Below are 24,342 nucleotides of genomic sequence, written 5' to 3' on the forward strand. Positions count from 1 at the left end.
ACTGGGATCACACTCTAGCTCTCCAGCATACTCTTAAAATCTGTGATATCCCTAACATTAATAATATGCTTGTCATCTGATTTTCTAGGAGCAATGCTAGAATATAATAAATATTTACTTCACAAGTTGATGCTGTACATCTGTGAAAAGAGAAAATCAAGCAATAACTGCAATATATTTCAAATTGTCTACGTCCGACGACTAACTTAACATCAATATGAAAGTTCCATTTGAAGGAACATACTGTAGCTGTTCGGATTGGTTACTATTTTACCTGAAAATCCTTCTTTACATGTGCAGCTGAAAGACCCCGCAGTGTTTTGACAGGTAGCATTGGGTGAACATGGTGAATTGTTACAGGCATCAATGGCAGTGCAGAATGTTCCATTGCCTGGAATTGGATGAGAATTGAAACATTGGATTTTCAGATTGAAATGTTTACAATAATCATAAATTCTGACTCGTCTTATGTTCTTTAAATATCAGCAACATTACCCCTCAATGAACATGATGGTCTTGCTGGTTCATGTGGAGCAACTACATAGAGTTAAAAAAAAGCCTTGGGAAATGATCATTTGTCCATTGAAAAGGAGATGTAAACTTCAAGGGTAAGCAATTAGTATTCATCATTCTGGACCAGTACTTTAGGCGTGTGCCTTTACTCTAAACGATCCTGAAATTCTGTACTTGTTTTCTCAGTCGACCCCAACTCTGGCAGGATACAGTCAGAAATAGAGGAGATACTGTAAAAGTTAGAAACCTGCCACGAATGCAATTTCTTTGGAGTTTTGCCAGTTTCCCCAATCTTTCACCCCTGGGCAAAACAAATTGAGGAATTTCAGGGTCACCATTTCTTATACTGGATTGGACTTTCTAGTCAATGGCTAAATTTAATTGTTCGCTGTAGACCTCAAATGTAATAGCCCACAGGATGGAGTGAGGTATGTGGCGTGGCTTTCCCCTTTGCCAATGTTGCTTTGAATCTGGTGCCCAATCATGAGACTTCCGGGCCTTCAGCAATAGTAATGTTATGAAACAGATAAGCAGCCAATCACATAGCAGTATTCCCACAGACACAAATCCAGTGAGGAAAAAGCACTCATTGACCTTTACTTTTAATTAAATTTTAAGGAGAATGAATAAAATTATTGGGTCCTACACAAGGGATTAAGATAGAAGGACTTAAAAACAATATGAAATTTCTTCTCATAATCGAGAAACTTGGCAATTCCACAAATATATCATTTTCACAGTTGCGCGCCTGCATAGCAACCAAAACATTCCCACACTGGCCAAGCAGAACTCAGAGCCTTTAAGTTACCACATGCTCGTGGCAATGCTACAAACTTTAATGGGATAATTCACACAAACGTTTTATCCTCACATTCCAAAAGCAAAAGTTGGATTATTAGGGAGTTATTCAGCAGCAATTATGAGTTTTGTACAATGTTAAAAATACAGTTACATCTCATTCAACAATGTCTAACTTTTTCAAGAGCAAAAAAACTGCTGGAAATAACTCAGCAGATTTGGCAGCATCTGCGGAGAAAGAAATAGGGTTGATGTTTCAAATCCGCTTGATTCTTCTTTTGACTCTAATTTTCTCAACTTTGTTACTGCAAGACTTATGGCTTTAAAGGTCAATTTTTGATCTCTAATGGCTTGAACTCTGTGGGTACATCACCAAACAACACCACAGAGAATTAATGAACGCCTAGCAGCAACATCTGGAATCCCATGTTAGAATCTGCATCTGCAAGATCTGGATATTGCTCTCTGCTTCACAGAGACAATTATTGATCGAACACTGACAGTTTTCTTGCCATTAAATCTAGGTTATTCGATAGCACTCCTATCATTATTAATTTGCTCGTAACCTCATTCTCTAAGAACAATGCCACAGGAGAGCATCTGTTCGTTAACAAAGTTTATGCTGGACATTTGAAAAAACGACAAGAGGTGGGAGGTGTTGCCACATGGCATAGGAGTGGTCCGACCCAATGGGGGGGTGGGTGTGGGAAGTTGGACCTATGATGTATGGGGGTGGTTAAGGTTGGGGGGGTTGGCGTAGAGTCAGACCTTGGGGGATTGAGGGGAATTGCATTTGGGGAGAAAATTTCTAACTGAATAGTAGGATGTCAGGTGCAGTGAAGTCATGCTATTTAGCACTCGAGTGAAGAACAGCCACATTAAGCAGTCAGGAAATTTAGGGGATAAGCCTTTTACCACCCCATGGAAATTCCCTTTGTTTCTATTTGGATCCGAGATCCAGAACATCTGAGTCTTTGAAACAACCAGTCTAACTGGGATTACACTCTAGCTCTTCAGCATACTCTAAATATCTGTGATATCCCTAACATTAATAATATGCTTGTCATCTGATTTTCTAGGAGCAATGCTAGAATATAATAAATATTTAGTTCACAAGTTGATGGTGTACATCTGTGAAAAGAGAAAATCAAGCAATAACTGCAATATATTTCAAATTGTCTACGTCCGACGACTAACTTAACATCAATATGAAAGTTCCATTTGAAGGAGCATACTGTAGCTGTTCGGATTGGTTACTGTTTTACCTGAGAATCCTTCTTTACATGTGCAGCTGAAAGACCATGCAGTGTTTTGACAGGTAGCATTGGGTGAACATGGTGAATTGTTACAGGCATCAATGGCAGTGCAGAATGTTCCATTGCCTGGATTGGATGAGAATTGAAACATTGGATTTTCAGATTGAAATGTTTACAATAATCATAAATTTTGACTCTTCTTATGTTCTTTAAATATCAGCAACATTACCCCTCAATGAACATGATGCTCTTGCTGGTTCATGTGGAGCAACTACATAGAGTTAAAAAACGCCTTGGGAAATGATCAGTTGTCCATTGAAAAGGAGATGTAAACTTCAAGGGTAAGCAATTAGTATTCATCATTCTGGACCAGTACTTTAGGCGTGTGCCTTTACACTAAATGATCCTGAAATTCTGTACTTGTTTTCTCAGTCGACCCCAACTCTGGCAGGATACAGTAGAAATAGAGGAGATACTGTAAAAGTTAGAAGCCTGCCACGAATGCAATTTCTTTGGAGTTTTGCCAGTTTCCCCAATCTTTCACCCCTGGGCAAAACAAATTGAGGAATTTCTTATACTGGATTGGACTTTCTAGTCAATGGCTAAATTTAATTGTTCGCTGTAGACCTCAAATGTAATAGTCCACAGGATGGAGTGAGGTATGTGGCGTGGTTTTCCCCTTTGCCAATGTTGCTTTGAATCTGGTGCCCAATCATGAGACTTCCGGGCCTTCAGCAATAGTAATGTTATGAAACAGATAAGCAGCCAATCATATAGCAGTATTCCCACAGACACAAATCCAGTGAGGAAAAAGCACTCATTGACCTTTACTTTTAATTAAATTTTAAGGTGAATGAATAAAATTATTGGGTCCTACACAAGGGATTAAGATGGAAGGACTTAAAAGCAATATGAAATTTCTTCTCATAATCGAGAAACTTGGCAATTCCACAAATATATCGTTTTCACAGTTGCGCGCCTACATAGCAACCAAAACATTCCCACACTGGCGAAGCAGAACTCGGAACCTTTAAGTTACCACATGCCCGTGGCAATGCTGCAAACTTTAATGGGATAATTCACACAAACATTTTATCCTCACATTCCAAAAGCAACAGTTGGATTATTAGGGCGTTATTAAGCAGCAATTATGAGTTTTGTACAATGTTAAAAATACAGTTACATCTCATTCAACAATGTCTAACTTTTTCAATAGCAAAGAATAACTGGAAATAACTTAGCAGATCTGCAGCATCTGCGGAGAAAGAAATAGGGTTAATGTTTCAAGTCTGCTTGATTCTTCTTTAGACTCTAATTTTTCAAAGTTTGTTGCTGCAAGACTTATGGCTTTAAAGGACAGCTTTTGATTTCTAATGGTTTGAACTCTGTGGGTTCTTCACCAAACAACACCACACAATTAATAAACGCCTATCAGCAACATCTGGAATCCCATGTTTGACTCTGCATCTGCAAAGTCTGGATATTGCTCTCTGCTTCACAGAAACAGAGGGGGTGGGTGTGGGAAGTTGGACCTCTGATGTATGGGGGTGGTTAGGACTGTAGGGTTGGTGTAGAGCCAGACCTTGGGGGAGTGAGGGGAATTGCGCTTGGGGGGAATATTTGTAACTGAATAGTAGGATGTCAGGTATTGTTAAGTCATGTTGGTTAGCACTCGAGTGAAGAACAACCATGTTAAGCAGTCAGGAAATCTAGGGGGATAAGCCTTTTACCACCCCATGGAAATTCCCTTTGTTTCTGTTTGGATCAGAGATCCAGTACGTCTGGGTCTGTGTGACAACCTGTCTAACTCTAGCTCTTCAGAATACTCTTAAAACCTGTGATATTCCTAACATTAATAATATGCTTGTCATCTGATTTTCTCGGAGCAATGCTAGAATATAATAAATATCTGGTTAACAAGTTGATGCTGTACATCTGTGAAAAGAAAAAATCAACCAATAAATGCAATATATTTCTAACTGGCTACATCTGGGGACTAGCTTAACATAAATATGAAAATTCCATTTGAAGGAGCATACTATAGCTGTTCGGATTGGTTACTGTTTTACCTGAGAATCCTTCTTTACATGTGCAGCTGAAAGACCATGCAGTGTTTTGACAGGTAGCATTGGGTGAACATGGTGAATTGTTACAGGCATCAATGGCAGTGCAGAATGTTCCATTGCCTGGAATTGGATGAGAATTAGAACATTGGATTTTCAGATTGAAATGTTTACAGTGATCATAAATTCTGATTCTTCTTTTGCTCTTTCAATATCAGCAACATTACCTCTCAATGAACATGATGCTCTTGCTGTTTCATTATTTAAGGGAGCAACCACATAGAGTTAAAAAAAAAGCCTTGGAAATTATCATTCATCCATTGTGAAGTAGATGTAAACTTTAAAGGTAAGCAACTAGTATTCATCATCCTGGACCAGTACTTTAGGTGTGTGTCTTTACACTAAATGATCCTGAAATTCTGCACTAGTTTTCTCAGTCTACCCCAACTCTGGCAGGATACGGTCAGAAATAGAGGAGATGATGTAAAAGTTAGAAATCTGCCATGAATGCAATTTCTCTGGGGTTTTGCCAGTTTCCCCAACCTTTCACCCCTGAGCAAAACCAATTGAGGAATTTCAGAGTCCCAATTTCTTATATTGGACTGGATTTTCCAGCCAATGGCTAAATTTAATTGTTTGTCATAGGTCTCAAATGTAATAGCTCACAGGATGGAGTGAGGTATGTGGCGTGGTTTTCCCCTTTCCCAGTGTTGCTTTGAATCTGGTGCCCAATCATGAGACTTCCAGGCCTTCAGCAATAGTAATGTTATTAAACAGAAAAGCAGCCAATCACATAGCAGTATTCCCACAGACACAAATCCAGTGAGCAAAGAGCACTAATTGACCTTTACTTTTAATTAAATTTTAAAGACAATGAATAAAATTATTGGGTCCTCTTTTTTTATTCATTTGTGGTACTTGGGGGTCGCTGACTGGCCAGCATTTATTGTAAGAGTTTTAACAACACCAGGTTAAAGTCCAACAGGTTTATTTGGTAGCAAATGCCATTAGCTTTCGGAGTGCCGCTCCTTTGTCAGATGGAGTGGATATCTGCCCATAAACAAGGCATACAGAGACACAAACTCAAGTTATAGAATACTGATTAAAATGCGAATCTTTACAGCTAATCAAGTCTCAAAGATACAGACAATGTGAGTGGAGAGAGCAGAAGGCACAGGTTAAAGAAATGTGTATTGTCTCCAGACAGGACAGCCAGTGAGATTCTGCAGGTCCAGGCAAACTGTGGGGGTTACCGATAGCGTGACATGAACCCAATATCCCGGTTGAGGCCGTCCTCATGTGTGCGGAACTTGGCTATCAGTTTCTGCTCAGCAACTCTGCACCTTCGTGTGTCGTGAAGGCCGCCTTGGAGAACGCTTACCCGAATATCAGAGGCCGAATGCCCGGGACCGCTGAAGTGCTTCCCCACAGGAAGAGAACAGTCTTGCCTGGTGATTGTCGAGTGGTGTTCATTCATCCGTTGTCGTAGCGTCTGCATGGTTTCTCCAATGTACCATGCCTCGGGACATCCTTTCCTGCAGCGTATCAGGTAGACAACGATGGCCGAGTTGCAAGAGTAGGTACCATGTACCTGGTGGATGGTGTTTTCACGTGAGATGATGGCAGCCGTGTCGATGATTCGGCACGTCTTGCAGAGGTTGCTGTGGCAGGGTTGTGTGGTGTCATGGTCACAGTTCTCCTGAAGGCTGGGTAGTTTGCTGCAGACAATGGTCTGTTTGAGGTTGTGCGGTTGTTTGAAGGCAAGAAGTGGGGGTGTGGGGAAGGCCTTGGCGAGATGTTCGTCTTCATCAATGACACGTCGAAGGCTCCGGAGGAGATGCTGTAGCTTCTCCGCTCCAGGGAAGTACTGGACGACGAAGGGTACTCTGTCCACCGTGTCCCGTGTTTGACTTCTGAGGAGGTCGGTGCGGTTTTTCGCTGTGGCGTGTCGGAACTGTCGATCGATGAGTCGAGCGCCATATCCTGTTCTTATGAGGGCATCTTTCAGCGTCTGGAGGTGTCTGTTGCGATCCTCCTCATCCGAGCAGATCCTGTGTATATGGAGGGCTTGTCCGTAGGGGATGGCTTCTTTAACGTGTTTAGGGTGGAAGCTGGAGAAGTGGAGCATCGTGAGGTTATCTGTGGGCTTGCGGTACAGTGAGGTACTGAGGTGACCGTCCTTAATGGAGATGCGTGTGTCCAAGAATGCAACCGTTTCTGGAGAGTAGTCCATGGTGAGTCTTATGGTGGGATGGAACTTGTTGATGTCATCATATCGTTATTTCAGTGATTGTTCACCATGAATCCAAAGGAAGAAAATGTCATTGATGTATCTAGTGTATAGCTGGGGGGTGGAGCCCATTCGCGCCGAAGTTTGACAGTTCTGGAACTCTGTGCATGCGCAGTGGCCCCAAACTGTCAAACTCTTGTTTGCTGGTCAGCTCGATTGCTGGCCAGCCCGGGACCCCGCAGTGCTGCCCGTCCAGCCTCCCCCATGGCCCGATCGTGGCCCCACAACAATTTCTGAGCCAGACCTGGCCACCCCCCCCTCATTCCGGAACGTCCCGGTGCCCAGGCCCCAACCCCCAGCAGTGGCGATCCCCCCACCTTCTCACACCAGCAGACCCCCTCCTGCTGACCCCCCCCCCCCCCCGGGGGTCAGACCCCCCAAAGGCAGGCCCCCGCCAACCCCCCCCAATCGCTGCCCTCCTTCCATCCCAGACCAATCCCAATGCAGAGTGGCAGTGGGACCCCCCACCCCCACTGATTGTCCCTCGGCCCTGCCCACAATTAGCCCCACCCCCTTGGCAGTGCCCGATGCCTGATGGGCAGTGCCAAGGTGCCCCATGGGCATGGGCACTTTGCACCTTGAGCAGTACGAGGGGGCACAGGCTGGCACTGCCAGGGTGCCCATGCCCAGGGGACAGCACCCCCCACTGCCTGATCCTCTGGGGGGCCCCTATTGCCCCCCCTTCATTCCAGTGGGGTCTCCAGCTAGCTCTCCGAACGTTGGGTGCTAGTCTGAACCCCGCTGGAATGAAGTACTCCTGGCAGGGTGGGAGATTCGATCAGGTCCTGAAAGGTCCTGATAATTAGCAAATCTATATATTTAAAATAGATTTTTAAAAGATTCAAATTACTTACCTGCCTTCCCGCCAATTTCCAGCATGGTCTGGCGGGCGACCTCGCTCCGGCTCTGGGAACTGTGCATGTGTTCCCCGCGCATGCGCAAATCCCTGTTCAAGGCTGCAGACACGCGTCTCCCGGCCGGACCCGCCAGAAAAGTGGTGAGCACGGATGAGACAATCGCGGCTGTAGTTTCCCAGGGGACTTTATCAGCCCTCAGCCCCACCTTGGAACAAATGTGTCCTTTATTTGTTCAATTCATTTATATTTTGCTCATCGTGTTCTGTAGCAATTGAGGTGGCTCCCGACAAGGACTCTCACTCATCCTCTTGGCCTGGTGTTCTCTATATGTATGTACTGTAAATATGACTCGCTACACTGGACCGGATTATATGCTCAATGGCAAAGTTGCTTGCTGCCAAGTTCGAAGACAGATACCCGAAAGGATCTAATGATCTGTGGCATGATTTTCCCGTTTTCCAATGATAGTTTGAATTTGGTTCAAATTAATTGTTTAAGAAATCTCAATAATTATACAAAAAATATGTATGTAATTACATCACTTGTTATTCACATTGTATTTACCTGAAAATCCTGAGTTGCAGGTACAAGTATAACTTCTCACAACATTGGTACATGTTGCATTTGGAGAACACGAGTTCTCCACTTTACATTCGTCTATATCTGTTAGGAAATATGAATGAAATTGTCTAAGTAACATATATATATGTATATATATTGTATATGTACATTTTTGCTTAATATCTGTGAAAGAGAAGCATTAGATGTTGATTACCAGAGCACTGCATGCCATTTCCAGTCAATCCAGTGGGACAGGCACCACAACCCTCAGGAGAAGAGCAGTTTACTCCTGGGAAACAGCTGATAGCCTGACAGCGATCAATTGCATTTTGACAGTTACTACCAGTGAATCCAGGTGTGCAATCACAAGCAGCTTTCTGCAGAAAAGTAAAACACAGTTTTTTTCATGAGGAAATTGAGTGTTAGCATTTATAAATAAAACAAAGTGCAGGATTACATGAATGCACAAGTTGCTGACTCAGTGCGGAGTTATAATACACACTGATTTCATGTCAAAGCAGGACCATTGGATAGATATGCTCAGGTGGGACGCGACTACCTCTCCGAGAGGTAAAGGAAAAACAAGGATGCCAGAATTGATAAGGTGTGTTCAGGTGTTTTCCTGAGCCATAACCCATGGTCTTAAATATGGTGCACTTCAGCTGCTGGGGCAGTTCTAACAGTTAGATCTGGCCCAATGCTGTTCTACATCCAGTGTCCTTGGAATAACAGAATGCAAGCTACCTGAGCTGATTCTACACACACATCTGCAACTGGCTTTAGAGCTGAAGGAAAAAAAGTACAGCTCAGCTCAAAAATAATCAAAATAATCCTCCTGATTCAACTGAGTAAGTGCATTGAACATCTCCACGTGCACCAAAATAATAATATGCTTAAAATTTTCTTGTCATCCAATATAAAATATTTCACTGCTCTAGGGAGTAAAGATCTTTTGTGTATGCTATTATAGAATACGGTACAACTCAGTAACTAACAGCAGTTTGGTATATGCATAGGGGTTATAAAGAAAGTTTTGACGTTTGCTGTATCCAAAGCACTATGACTTTTTCCTCCAAGGTCTTTCTGCAGTAGATTTTAAAGGTATGGCAGCATATTGATTATGTTACTGGCCTAGCAATCCACAGATCTGAATGAATGATCCAGAAATATGAGTTCAAATTCCACCATGTCCAAGGGAAAATTAAAATTTGGTTAATTAAATAATCTGAAATGAATAGCCATTATAAGCAATCGTGACCAGAAAAACTGTCACAAAATCCTATTGCCAAAATCTTGCTGCCGTTCAAGCCAGTGGGATCTGATGATCCTGCCCATGGCGCACCCCACTGCGTGTTCCCCGGTGGCGATGGGTACATTCAATGGGAAACCTCTTTGACAATGGCAGGACCATAAGATCCCACTGTCAACAAGCAGCAAGCACCTCCTGCCGCCCTGAAACACGTTGCATAGAGGGAGAAAAATCCCACCCTGTGTCAATGTAACAATTCTCTATCAGGATGGAAATCTACATTTCTTACCAGGTCTGATCTATATGTGACTCCAGATGCACAGCAATGTGGGTCTCTTTAAACTTCTCTCTCAAAGGGCCTATCAAACCACCACAAAAAACATGAAGAAAAATGACGGATACACTACCTGGCATCTATCTGGGCATCTGAAATGATGAAGGCGCAATTGGCCCTGTCAACCCTGAACAGTTAACAGGTCAATAACTATTAGGAGGAACTTGTGCCAAAATTGCTGGGCTGCCCCATACAGTAATTGAGCAACAACCAGACAGTCCTAGAAGAATCATACCTTTCAGTTAATGTTCCAGACACTAGCATTAACATCCACGAGAATGTGTTATTCCACCAGCATAAAGGAGTCACCAGAGGTGGCAGCAATGTAGAGTTGAGAAAGCATGACCATTAACTATGGAACTCATGAAGACTCAAGGCATCAGATCAAACATGGGAAAGCAAACTTCCTGCTGATTACCACCTACCATCTTCCTTCTGTTAGTGAATCATCCTCTAATTTGAATATCACTTGGAAGAGGCTCTGAGGTTGGCAAGTGCACAGAATGTACTCTGGGTGGAAAATGTCAATGTCCATCACCAAGACTGACTCAGTACCACAACTAGTGAATAAGCTGGCCAAATCCTGCAGGATACATCTGCCAGACTTGGCTTGAAACCAAGAAAATGAATACGAGGAGATATCCAACTTGATGTCATCTTCATCATTGTTATACCTGTTATCACTACATATGTAGTTATGACATGTATATAGCAGTGACCACCACTTAGTGCATGTGGAGAGGAATGCTCATTTTCACAGAGGAAATCTTCCATCATTGTATGTGTGACTCTACCACTGTGCAAAATTGGATATATTCAGAATAGAATCAGTCGATAAATAGGAACATTGGTAGGCCCTTGAGCCTGTTGTTCCATAATAAAATGAGACCATGGTTCATCTGCGATCTAATTTCATATATCTGTCTTTGGTGCATATCCCTCAATATCTTTTGTTAACATAAATTTAATTATCTTAGTTTTGAAAACTATTGACCAAGCACCAATTGCCATGCAGTTCCAAACTTCAACTACCTTTTGCATGAAGAAATGTTTCCTAATTTGACTCCAAAGGTTTGGTTCTAATATTTTGTATATGCCCTTAATCCTGAGTTCCTTTCCTGGCAGATACTACTTTCTCCTACTCTACCCTTTTTGTTTCCCTTAATGCCATGAAATCTTCAATAAAACCATCCTTTAATCTTTGAAGTTGTAGGGAATGTACTCCTAGTTTGTTTCATCGCTCCTCAAGGCTTATTCCTTGGAATCCAAATATCATTCCAGTAAAGCTAAGCTACCTCCCAAGGCGAATATAGCCTTCACGCAGTGTGGTGCGCAAAACTGATTGCAGAATTCCAGGTGTGGCCTAAGCAGAGTTTTGGATTTTATTTCACTGGGTGGAAATTACATTGTTCTCCTTGGAGCAAGATTATGACAGGTACAAGACTATGACAGGTTTGGATAAGGTAGACAAAGAAAAACGTTCTCATTGACTGATAGTCGAAGACTGAGAGAAACAGATTAAGATTTTGGTAGGGGATGCAGAGGGGCTGTGAGGAAGGATTTTCTAAATTTAGCAAGTGGTAATAACCTAGAACAAACACACTGCTCATGAGGATGGCACAAGTGGAAACAATCAATGATTCCAAAAGGAAATTAGAAGGGAACTCCAAGAAAGTAAATCTGTAGGGCTCCAGGGATCAAGTAGGGGAGTGGGACTGACAGGATTGCTCCAAAAAGAGTTGGTCTCCTTCTGTGCAGTAAATGACTATATGGTCTCAATCTTATGCAGCTCTAACTGAGATGCTTGCTCTCCTGGCTAAAACGTCAGTGGTGAGACTGCCCATGATGCTAATGGTTGCTCTGCAGCAACTGAAAGGGAGGCATGGTGGCTAGCACTGCTGCCTCACAGCGCCAGGGACCCGGGTTTGATTCCCAGCTTGGGTGATTGTGCAGACTCCGCATATTCTCCCCATGTCTGCGTGGGATTCCTCCAGGTGCTCCGGTTTCCTCCCACACTCCAAAGATGTGCGTGCTAGGTGGATTGGCCATGATAAATTGCCCCTTAGTGTCATTTGTAGTGTCAGGGGTTACAGGGATAGCCAGGGTGGGATTGTTGTCAGTCCAGGCTCGATGGGCCGAATGGCCTCCTTCTGCAGTGTATGGATTTTATGAAAGCTGGAAGACATATTAACTGCTTTCAGGCGAGACTTCCACTCTTATCTTGGAGGAAGTCCCATCTTAGAGAGTTGCCAATGAATAGATGGCTAGCCGTCCTGTATTCTCCTGGTGGGAGCAATGACCATAGCTGCGACAACAATGATAAAGAGGAGCCCAGACTCAGAGGGAAGTCCAGGGTATTGCCACATACCTGGCTGAACATTGACCAACCATTTAATGTCTTCGAGAGGCCCAAGGAAGCTGGAAGGGACAGGCTACCTGATGCCTCCAACCCTCACTGTCAAGCTGATGACATGTTGTGGGCAGATGAAAAGGTTGTGGCAGGCCATGGGCAGCATTTTATGTGTCCCCTCACTGCCTTCATACTCAAAAGCTGAGAGCCGGCGGAGATGGCTATAATGCTCATCCTTATGAAGTAATTCATGTCTGCATACAGAAAGGCCTGGATAACATTCAGGTTTTGATAGGATGAGTAGCAAATAACATTCACAACATACCAGTGCCAAGCAACAACAAGAGAGACTTTAACCACCTCCCTTTGTTATTCAATGGTATTGCAATTATCAAATCCACCACCATCAAGTTCCTGAGGTGGTCACTATTGACCAGAAACTTAACTGGAACAACCACATAAATTCTGTGGCTACAGGAACAGGTTAGAGGTTGGCATTTCTGCAGAAAATGACTCACCTCCTGACTCCCCAAAGTCATTTCACACTCTACAAGGCACAAGTCAGGAGAGTGATGGAATGCTACTGCTGCCACTCATTGTGTGCAGCTCCAACAACACTCCAGAAATCAACAGCACTGAAATTCACAGAATGGAAGCCAAACTCTTTTTGCAGACTTGTTCCTAGTCTTGCTATCAATTTTACTCGGATTGAAATTAAAAATCTTGGCGATATTTTCCAGGTGAATGGAATATAAAAACTGGAGCAGTGTGTTGATGAACTGGCTGCTGATTTGCTGTGAGCCAGATCCTTTTTGCTGGCATGGAATAGTTTCATCCCAGGATTGGCTAGGTAGAGAAGGGTTTGGTAAGGGATATGGTAATTTAAAATTGTGAGGCACAATATTTTCCACGTTTTCTGACATTGGGGTGAGTAGGCTGCTTCAGGACCCCGTTGTAAATATTTGGGGTTCACCAATTTAACTGCCTTTCATTTTCTACCATTAGTATTGTAGTTCAATATGATGCTACTGAAGTTGTTGATAGATCACTCAGTTGCATCTATCTATATTTTTGATTGCACACTCACATAGACAGAAGAGCCATTGTTGCGAGTAGTTTCATTGGTAAGGCATGTTCCATTCTCACCACAGCCACATATCACCAACTGGGGTGTAATAACTGAGGACAGATTATTGGACCCGATTGCTTCAATTTCTAATGTAATCATACTTATGGTCTTCGGATGCCAGGTCAAAATTCCATTTCCTGTTGAGTTTTTAAAAAGTTAAAGACATTGTTAAAACAGATGGATTTTTAACAAAATAATCTCACTTGTTACTCACTTTATAAATGCAAATAATTGGCTTTGGCTAAATGAATAAAACTGCACTGAAGGTTGCTGAAACATCAAGTTTATTCCACTGAATGAGGAAATACTAAGCAAGCCAGAGTAAATTTTATACATGTTCATCAGTTAGTTAACAACCTAATTTGTAGATTCTGCAAAATATTATAATGTCAACTTTATAATTAGTTTTCCTTTTAACAGTGAAATGTACCTGGTTTGGTAACAACTTATCATTCAAAGCAGAATAATTTTAATCAAGGCAGTTAACCACCCACAAGTTTGTTATCTACCACAATTGCTTTTGAATGTGCACAGATTTTGGCTGATGATAGTTTATTAACACACTTAAAAGTTTGTTACAAGGATAGTAACTGTCCTTGAAGAGGAGTAGCTCCTGCTAAATCAGTGTGAGTACTTGATTTCTCGAGGAATTAAGGGCTATGGGGAGAGAGCGGGTAAATGGAGTTGAAATCAACCATGATTGAATGGTGGAGTGGACTCGATGGGCCGAATGGCCTTACTTCCGCTCCTATGTCTTATGGTCTTATGGTCTTACTGTTCTATCTGTTACTTAATTCTCTGCACTATAATGTCCAACTCATGAGACATTTCATGCTATAAACTCATCTTTACTAGTAACTCTGATGAAAATCATCCAGGCTCAATTTATTCAGGAGCATTGTATGAAAGGTATATTGAGCTAAGCTGGATTTGAAAACAATGAGCTTGTTTTTATAAGCCACAATGTTTTGAAATGAACGCCATGCTTGGAAAAACATTTCCATAGTATTCTTAATCTCATTATGTGCTGACACAGAATACTTCTAAGTCTGCTGAGCTAAAGAAAACACTAACTTTATCGAGAACCATCTTACAGTAGCTTTATTTTGCCATGAAGTTCAACAAGAGAGAGCAATGTCATGAGACACTGCATCACTTCCAGTGATGGTGAATATTGTATATTATTAGAAATCACACAGCTAGAATTAACCCCCCCCCCCGCCTCCCCCACCAATTTTTTGATTCTCCCCATTATATTTCAATTACCTGTTACATTCAGATCATTGCTCGTGTAAGTGCGAAATGTGGCATTATTTCCTGTTGCCTTGTAGTGAGAAATTACTTTCTGAGACAGTTCTGCACTAATCACAAGTGGTCCTTCAATCTCAGGTGGAAATGAATCTAAAATAGGATGAGAATATTAGATGAATGATTAAATACGGACAAATAGCCAGATGTTAAATTCTTATGAGTATAATGTCAATGATGCTAGGCAGGTTCAACACAACGCAAAGATTTTAGAACAAAATAGCTACTTTCCAGCTAAACAATACCTGTTCAAGATGTGAGGCTTATAAATAAATGTCAGCCCAGATATGAATAGGGAGGTTTTTGTTTTCTATCTTAAACAGATACATGGTAAGCTATGGTTCCTTATTTTAGAAGGTAATAATTGCTTACTTAGTATGTTGTTGTCTTCCTGAAATTCTGCATTTCTTGTTGCTGTAGACAATCCAATCTCTGTTTGTCCTGTACTTATTGCATCAAAAATGCATTGAGTGTTACCATTGCACTCCATGGCCACCATGCTGTACAAGCTCTCGTTCTGTTGTTGGAGGTCATCCAGAAAGCGAGGTGTAAATGAATTGTTTGGAGTGGGTTTTCCTATGGTGAAAATGGAACTGTCCGAGGGCACCTCCCCTGTTGGTCAAGGTAACGACATGAGCAATAGATTAGGTTGATGGATGTCACATGTTGCATGTACAACATAATGAAAAGAACTAAAAAGCTATAAAGAAAGCTGTATTGTCCACATGCAAATTTCAGCCCATATTCAATAATTTTGTGTAGCAATACATTATGTTTTGAATAACTTTATTTTCCATTCATACTTTTCAAGTCAAATACTATTCAATCTGATTACAAGCTGAGATTATTATTATTGCTTCATTTTTTCCCCTATCACCTTTGTCCTATGAGAAAAAGGGAGAAATAAACTTGCATCAGAGATCATAGCTAGTGAACTAATCACGATGGTTTTTTCAATCCTGAAAAAAAGAGTTCAAACATCAGATGGACACTATCAAGTGTTTCAGTGCTGGATGGGCAAGAACTATTCCTTCCCCAGGAGGTTGTGGAAAGTACAAGAAAGTGCTATCTATTTTGGCAAGGGGTGCTTCTTTTCACATGTGAAGTATGTTTCACAAACTCCCATGTATTTCTACAATCTGTGAAATGAGACTATTTTAACAATTATGATGTGTCACTATCTAGATACTGTAGTGAACAACTACTCTGTATACTGATCAACTTTTATAGGGGGTGTGAACAATCAATTGTCTTAGGATGCCACCATCTTCAAGTTATTTATTTATTTTCTCCAGAACAACCAGTTATAGAGCTGGTTTCTTATCGTGTGTGAAGAATATTTCACTCAAAGTTTACTTATTAGTGAGAAGTAAAGCTTACATTAAGACTGCAATTAAGTTACTGTGAAATCCCCCCAGTCGCCACACTCTGGCACCTGTTCGGGTCAATGCACCTAACCAGCACATCTTTCAGAATATGAGAGGAAACTGGAACACCTGGAGGAAACCCATGCAGACACGGGGAGAATGTGCAAACTCCACACAGACAGTGACCCAAGCCGGGAATCGAACCCGGGTCCCTGGCGCTGTGAAGCAGCAGTGCTAACCATTGTGCTACTGTGCTGCCCAAAGCAATGAAGGAGACATGATTAAAGGTAGGGAATCCATTTTCTTTTATATTTCTACATACCTTTTTATTAATAGAAAAGAGATTTGGGGATTAAATTTGTCTTGTGCTTGGCACAAAACAGGTGATGGAGAATCAGCAAACCAATTTGGTTTTCCATTTCCGCCTACGAGACAGACTTAACTTTAGCCTCATTTAGGAGTCAATGGTATTAAAAAGTTGATAGAATTACCAGAAAACTCAAACTCGGGCCCTGGTGGGATCAGTTTAAAGCTAAACATGCCACTCTTGTTTTAAACCTGTTTGTTAAGTATTACAAATTTAGGATTTTAAAAAAATCAGTCAGTTCCCAACTCGAGATATGGGGAATTACAGTCAGGAGATTTGGGATATGCAAAAGTCAGTGAGTGAAATAGAGAATGTTTTTTTCATACTTCATTTTCTTCTCTCCAGAAAGTGCTGATTGCTGTTGATGTATAAATCCATAACACTTCTGAAATTTAATTCAAATAGCTATCCTCCATAGTGTTGGCAACTTAGTAGTGCTAGGAACAAGATCAGAAACTCTAAGATACATTATGGAGTTAGCCTAGACCCCCAACTATTTTTGATTTTGGCATCAGTGTGAGCATAAGGTGTTTCGCCCCAGGTATGATTCTAATGACTCACTAGAAAGCTTTATTAAAACAAAGAAAAACAGAAACTGCTTGAAAATCTCAGCAGATCTGACAGCATCTGTGGAGAGAGAGTAGAGCCAGCATTTCGAGTCTAGATGATTCTTGGAGCAGGCGAGGGGCAGAGCATGGGAAAGTCCATTGACCTTGGGGAGGATTTTACGGTTTTGGGACGAACGAGGCTGTAAACTCCCGCCCATAATCTCTAGCAGTTTCCCAAGCTTCAATTTACAGAAAGAGAGAGGGAGAGACAAAGAGCTCTTTTCAAATTCAAACTGTCGCTCCTGCTTCCTCTGTAAGCCTAGCTCCTCCCACAGACATGATTTTTTTGTAAATCAATCTAATCAAACCCTACTCTGAAACCCCAGGGAACAACTGAAACAATAACAATACTGCATTAGCCCAGATTAAAACAATTAGGAGAAATTAACCTTCTGCAATATCAGAAGGTGGGCTGCCAACTGTGGACAATCGGCATCGTAATCGGAGTTGAAGTATGATACAAAACATTCATCAGAAACATGATATAAAATATATTTCATAAAGGCATTGTATCATCACAGACAATAGGCAATAGACTCTGACATGCCAAATCCAATCCATTACTCGCTCAATAATTACACCATGCAAACATTCCACCAGAGGTTGTTGAATAATAATCAGCAGCACCAATCCTAACCAATTTCTCCCACTCCAGCCAGCCACATGGTTGAAAGGTTAACCCTACTACTCTCCCAATTGAGATTTTGATCAGCATGGACTCGTAATAGAACCTGCACTTTCCTGGTCATTATATGATTCGTTTACATTCCTCTTCAATAGACTGAGGGAATGGGGGGAACCAATCTCATTGTTACAAAATAAATGACAAAATAACCACTGCATTCTGAGAACAGGTACATTATAATAAACCAAATTATCTATGGTACTACGAACAGATTCATCCCAACTGCTACGAATAGGCTATGTAACAGACAATTGGGACTGTTTATTGCCTTGAATGGAATATACAAAGAATTGTGTTTTTTTTTGGAAGAGCTGTGTTAATTTCTGGAAGTTTCACATTAGGGTATGTCATACCTGATAATCAGTGAGGTCCTGTAATTTTGGTGCCTTGGCCAAAACTAAAGATAAGCATTATGGCCAAGGGTGGATTTTGTTTAACGCAACCTCATGCTGCATCACAGACAGAAAATTTTGTCTTGGCGTTTTATGACTAATAAACTATTTGGGTTTCGCTATCACTGCTCTGTCTTCATCAGAATCCTCTCTTACCCATACAATATCCTCCATAAAAATCCCTCCCAACATGAATTTTTAGCTGACTGTGTTAGATGATAAAATGAATTAATTAATTACAATTCATATGTTGTCAATTACATTTCACAATACCTTAGTTCACAATGAACAGTTAAACATCTGGACAGACCAAAACCGCAAAATGGGTGAAACAGACAAATACTTTTGTGGCTTCAACAGACAAAATCTTCCCCTCGTACATAAATGTAAGCTGCTTTTGCCTTATTCAGCCATGTTTTTACATAGCTGAATTATTACTTCATAATTATTAAACTCACAAGTTTTTCCATAATCGAAAATTGTAGATTCGCTGCTGTTAATTGGAATAGCAGAGCCATTAGGCATTGTAAAATCATCATTCTGATCGCCATTCCATACACCTATAAGCAAACAAAGAAATTAAATAAATTTATAATCAGTATAGATTTTGACTGTGTTACAAAAATGTGACAGAAGTTGCTTTGAAAGACTGCAGATTTCCCAATTACAATCTGAACTGATTCGCCTTCCTTTTTAACTTTATAAATGTACCAGGCAGCCATCCATTGAATTAAATTATCAAGTCATTTGCATTTCCATGTACAACAATGAAAAAGCTCTGGATATATTTTTTAAAGTTTATTTATTCGTCACAAGTAAGGCTTACATTAACACTGCAATGAAGTTATTATGAAATTCCTCTAGTCGCCACACTCTGGCACCTGTTTTGGGTCAATGCACCTAACCAGCACATCTTTCAGACTGTGGGAGGAAACCAGAGCACCCGGAGGAAACCCACGCAGACACAGGGAGAATGTGCAAACTCCACACAGAGGGCCCAATTTTACCAAAACTTCGCGCCCAATCGCGGTAAAGTTGGGCGTCGGACCTTTACCGCGATCTGCACCCGAATCCGAGCAGATTGCAGCTTTACCGACACCCAATTCGGGCGCGGGTCCAGCCCACGCCCGAATCGGGCGGCCCGACGATTTAAATGCATTTGCATGCATTTAAATCGACTTAATGAACCTCGCGCCCAACTCTACCGCCAAATCCCACTTTACCATCTTTGGGTCCGATCCGCATTCGCACTGTAAGCGACCTGCAAAATAAAAGTCTGAAGTCGTTGCTGCAGCTTCCGAAGAGCGGGGTCAGAGCCTGCAACGGCTCTCTGACCCAGGTCATCCTCTGGTTGGGGGGAGGAGGAGGGGGGGGGAGGCGGGACCCAAGTCATCCTCTGGTCGGGGTGGAGGGGGGAAGAAGAGGGGGTGTGACGTATCATCCTCTGGTTTTGGGGGGGGGGGGGGGCGGGATTCCGCTGCCAGTCTGCGGCCGATCCCTCCTCCCCACCGGAGGAACGATTCCCTCCGCCGGAGTGGCCGCATACTTCAAACACCAAGACTGTCATCATTCACCTCAGCGGAACGCAACAGTGCCACACTTTCTTTGCACCATCTGTTCAGGGCACTGATGCAGAATGAAACGACCAGGGTAAATGCCAAAGACTAAGTAGATTCGTGATATGAGCCATGTTCGTCCCGAAGGAGTAAATAGAAGGATAAATAATCTTGAGTTATTCATTTGGATCTGAGTTGTCTCTTGGTATCCCGGCGAGGATGGTGTGTTTTTTTTTGCACTGCTGAAGCAGCTTTATATTGATAATTCCCACTGCTTGTTCAAGTTCACTCAGTTGACCAGCGGAACGCTGAGGTGAATGATGACAGTCTTGGTGTTTGAAGTATGCGGCCACTCCGGCAGAGGGAATCATTCCTCCGGTGGGGAGGAGGGATCGGCCGCAGACTGGCAGCGGAACCCCCCCAGAGGATGATACGTCACACCCCCCTCTTCTCCCACCCTTCCCCCAATGATACATCACACCCCCCTCCTTCTCCACCCCAGCCCTCTCCCCCCGCTCCCCCCCCCCCCCCCCCCCCCCCCGCCTGCCCCCGCCAGATGGGCTGTGTCAGAGAGCCGCTTTCTGCTTTTCTTTCTTTCACGCCCGGGCGCGCTTTGTCAGATTTTTTTCGAACTGCGCATGCACAGTTCAGAGCTCCGATCGGTCCGCCAGCGCTAAGCTCCGCCCACAGCCCGAATCGGACCAGAGCCGGCAAAACGCGTATGGGCGCGCTGGAAAGAGGATTCCAGGCTCGGATCTATTGATGCCCGGGTTCGGCACTTAGACTCAAAATGGTAAAATTCCCCCCAGAGAGTGACCCAAGCCGGGAATCGAACCCAGGTTCTTGGCACTGTGAGGCAGCAATGCTAACCACCGTGCCACTGTGCTGCCCACTAACAGATAAGTAAAGGAAATTGGAAACAAAGAATGTTTTAGAACCAAAGAAGTGAAGCAGTGAAGTAGCATGAGGAGCTTGGGGGCGGGGGGAGAGAAGGAGGGGGTTGGTCGCGTATCTGCAATAACCCTTTTTCATTTAATATTCAGAAAGAACCTTGGATAATTTTAAGGATCTTTATATAGGTTTCCTACAATTATTGCGTTGTGTAGTTTGTCCACTACACCTTCAGTTGAATCAACCCAAAAGATAAAGACAGATAATTCCCAGATGGAATTGCAGAATGATAAAGTGATAGATAAATTACACTTGTTGCATTTCCTTCTGCAAAAAAAATGTGCAGGTTCTTCATAGAAACATCTTCCTGGAAGGCCTCACGCAAGGGCTGCAGTGGAATTGCCCAGGAAGTTCAAACTTCGAATGCACAATTACCCTGTACAGGGAACCATCCAAAATATCAATTTAAATTGGAGACTTCAGAAGGTTCCAACTTGCTTGGCAAACTGGTTACCCAGGAAAAGATAGAATGATTAAAACCACTTCCAACTTCTGGGTTACTCCTCAGTGTTCTACTGACCTAAACCTCAAAAAGCCTCCAATTCCTGACCACTCATCCCGAATATCCTCCCAACCACCCGATCCCCTGACCGCCCAACTACCCCTTCCACCGACCAACTGATCACCCCTAACTGACCACCCCAACCTTTGCTCACAGACTAGTGAACTCCTTGGCCATTCCACCCTACCCACTTACCTGGTGCACTTACCTTCTCCCTGGCTTCTCAATGTGGCTGGAACTTTTAAACTTACCTGCTTTATGGCAACTAATGCTGTAAAAAGGGGCATGGCTTCACTTCTCCGATGCTGCTGTGCTCAGCCTTAGGAACAGCTGTATTGCACATTTCTCATGCGGTCTAAATTGAAAGAGCAGGCGAGAAATGTGCAGCTGTGTTCGAGTGTCAGTTAAAATGAGAGAGGTGGCAATCTGACCGTGGCAACTTGGTGCTCTGGCCCCTGTTGGGCATTTGCTCTGCATCTGAGAGTATCTGAAACTCAAATTTAAATTGGAGAATTTGGATGGTTCCAACTCTCGTGGCAAAATAGTTACCAAGAAAACGTTGGGAGGATTGAAACTACTTCTATCTCCTGGGTAACTTTGGTACACACAGTAAGAAGTCTCACAACACCAGGTTAAAGTTCAACAGGTTTATTTGGTAGCACAAGCCACTTGCTTTCGGAGCGCTGCTCCTTCGTCAGGTGAGTGGGAGTTCTATTCACAAACAGGGCATTTAAAGACACAAACTCAATTTACAAAATGATGGTTGGAATGCGAGTCTTTACAGGTAATCAAGTCTTAAAGGTGCTTGAAGGTGGCAACACAGGTGGAGAAGGTGGTGAAGAAGGCATATGGTATGCTTGCCTTTATCGGACGGGGTATAGAGTATAAAAGCTGGAGTCTGATGATGCAGCTGTATAGAACGCTGGTTAGGCCACATTTGGAGTACTGCGTCCAGTTCTGGTCGCCGCACTACCAGAAGGACGTGGAGGCGTTAGAGAGAGTGCAGAGAAGGTTTACCAGGATGTTGCCTGGTATGGAGGGTCTTAGCTATGAGGAGAGATTGGGTAAACTGGGGTTGTTCTCCCTGGAAAGACGGAGAATGAGGGGAGATCTAATAGAGGTGTACAAGATGAAGGGGATAGATAGGGTGAACGGTGGGAAGCTTTTTCCCAGATCAGAAGTGACGTTCACGAGGGGTCACGGGCTCAAGGTGAGAGGGGCGAAGTATAACTCAGATATTAGAGGGATGTTTTTTACACAGAGGGTGGTGGGGGCCTGGAATGCGCTGCCAAGTAGGGTGGTGGAGGCAGGCACGCTGACATCATTTAAGACTTACCTGGATAGTCACATGAGCAGCCTGGGAATGGAGGGATACAAACGATTGGTCTAGTTGGACCAAGGAGCGGCACAGGCTTGGAGGGCCGAAGGGCCTGTTTCCTGTGCCGTACTGTTCTTTGTTCTTTGTTCTTTTTTTGTAAAGGTACAGACAATGTGAGTGGAGAGAGGGTTAAGCACAGGTTAAAGAGACGTGTATTGTCTCCAGCCAGGATAGTTAGTGAGATTTTGTAAGCCCAGGCAAGTCGTGGGGGTTACAGATAGTGTGACATGAACCCAAGATCCCGGTTGAGGCCATCCTCATGTGCGCGGAACTTGGCTATTAGTCTCTGCTCAGCGACTCTGCGCTGTCGAGTGTCGTGAAGGCCGCCTTGGAAAACGCTTACCGCCTTGAAGAACGCTTACCTGAAGATCCAATGCTGGCATCTCCACATCATAACTATGGTACTGCATCCCTCCCCATCCACCCCCTGACCAGTTGACCCACACCTCCAGACCGCCTGACTGACGCTCCCAACCACCCGATGATCCTTCACAACCCATCCTACCCACTTACCTTACACACTTACTTTCTCTCCATGTCGAAGTGACTGAAACTTTTACACTTACTGGTTTTTGGCAGTCAGGGGGCAATAAAGGGGGCATGGCTTCATTTCTCCAGCTGATCCTGCATTGGACAGAAAGCACTCCAGGAGCTTCTGCACTGCAAATTTATCAGGAGATCTGGGTGAGTCTTGGTGAGAAAAGTGCAGTTCCACTGCCCGATGGTGATTGCTAATCCATGGAAAATTCAGCCCTATTTCTTATAAAGGTTGAGAAGGGAAATCATATTTGTCATCAGAAAAAACTGACTTACCAAGAAGACCCTTTGTTCTGTCCTTAAAATCTTCTGGCAAATTGGTGATTGCAAGTAACATCCCATATTCTGCTGTTACTGTTACTGAGATTCCACTACTGAATGAAGCTATTATCGATGCATTTCCATTTTTCTCCAGGTAGGAGCTACCATTACGAAATATTTCTTTGTTATCTGAGAGAACCAATTAACATTATATATTAGTTATATATATTTACATTTCATTTGACACAAAGGCTGAATTTTCCTTGTCCTGGGATGGAGGGCCTAGAAGCAGGGAAGCCAGGGAAGCAGTGGGAGGTCTGGTTGAAATGGTTCCTTACACATTACTGAGAGCTTTCCCAGGTGCTGCTGGCAATCCGATCAGCTGCTCGCTCTATGGACAGCTAATGACACTGGTTAAAGCCCAATTAGGGATGATTTTCCCACATGTGGAGGTCTCCAGCTTGATGGAGGTGGCCTCCCTGCAGCAGGCTGTGGGGTGAGCCAGAGACTCCATTTCCATCGAATGGGCTACCATCATGAAAGGCTGCAATTCTATCAGAGGGGCTTCTTCTCCATCTTGATGGACCCGTTGGCCTAGATTTTGTTTATCTCTGCTCTGTTGTGCAGGCCAGTGAGAGCACCTCCATCATTGAGAAGTCCTCACAGTCACCAATCTGCTTTAGCAATGTTTACCTTTGGCAGTGGCACCAACAAGGCTTCTGAACCACCAGCCTCCAATTGGGCCTGCAGCATCAAATGTCCAGGACAGCGACCGTGCAAGGGGGTCAATTAAGATGCCTCATAATTGGGTTCCTAAGTGGGTTCAAATCCCATCCTCGTTGGCAATATATCTGCTGTGTCTCTATATTGGTCCATTTGCTGAGGGTGAATAGAAAATTCTGGAATTGGGTTTTTGTGCAGTGTTTTGGGGGAGGTGGAGTAGGGTGAGCCTGGGTAAGATGCTCTGTTCGGAGAGTCGGTGCAGACTCGATGGCCTCCTTCTGCACTGTAGGGATTTTATGGTTCCTGG

General features: G+C 43.1%; 1 protein-coding gene across 1 annotated transcript in view; it reads right to left on the reverse strand.

The window, feature by feature from the left end:
- LOC144486022 (mucin-4-like) overlaps positions 1-24,342 on the reverse strand; it is a 98,188-nt gene that overhangs the window by 37,740 nt on the left and 36,106 nt on the right. Inside the window, exons 16-25 of the mRNA XM_078204130.1 lie at positions 23,328-23,501; positions 18,586-18,687; positions 15,081-15,320; positions 14,667-14,801; positions 13,359-13,537; positions 8,553-8,715; positions 8,342-8,440; positions 4,637-4,753; positions 2,577-2,693; positions 275-391 (exon numbers count right to left, since the gene is read on the reverse strand). Of these exons, the coding sequence (XP_078060256.1) occupies positions 275-391; positions 2,577-2,693; positions 4,637-4,753; positions 8,342-8,440; positions 8,553-8,715; positions 13,359-13,537; positions 14,667-14,801; positions 15,081-15,320; positions 18,586-18,687; positions 23,328-23,501 (1,443 nt within the window). The remainder of the gene's footprint in view (positions 1-274; positions 392-2,576; positions 2,694-4,636; positions 4,754-8,341; positions 8,441-8,552; positions 8,716-13,358; positions 13,538-14,666; positions 14,802-15,080; positions 15,321-18,585; positions 18,688-23,327; positions 23,502-24,342) is intronic.

This window comes from Mustelus asterias, chromosome 3, assembly GCF_964213995.1.
Source record: "Mustelus asterias chromosome 3, sMusAst1.hap1.1, whole genome shotgun sequence".
NCBI classification, from domain to species: domain Eukaryota; kingdom Metazoa; phylum Chordata; class Chondrichthyes; order Carcharhiniformes; family Triakidae; genus Mustelus; species Mustelus asterias.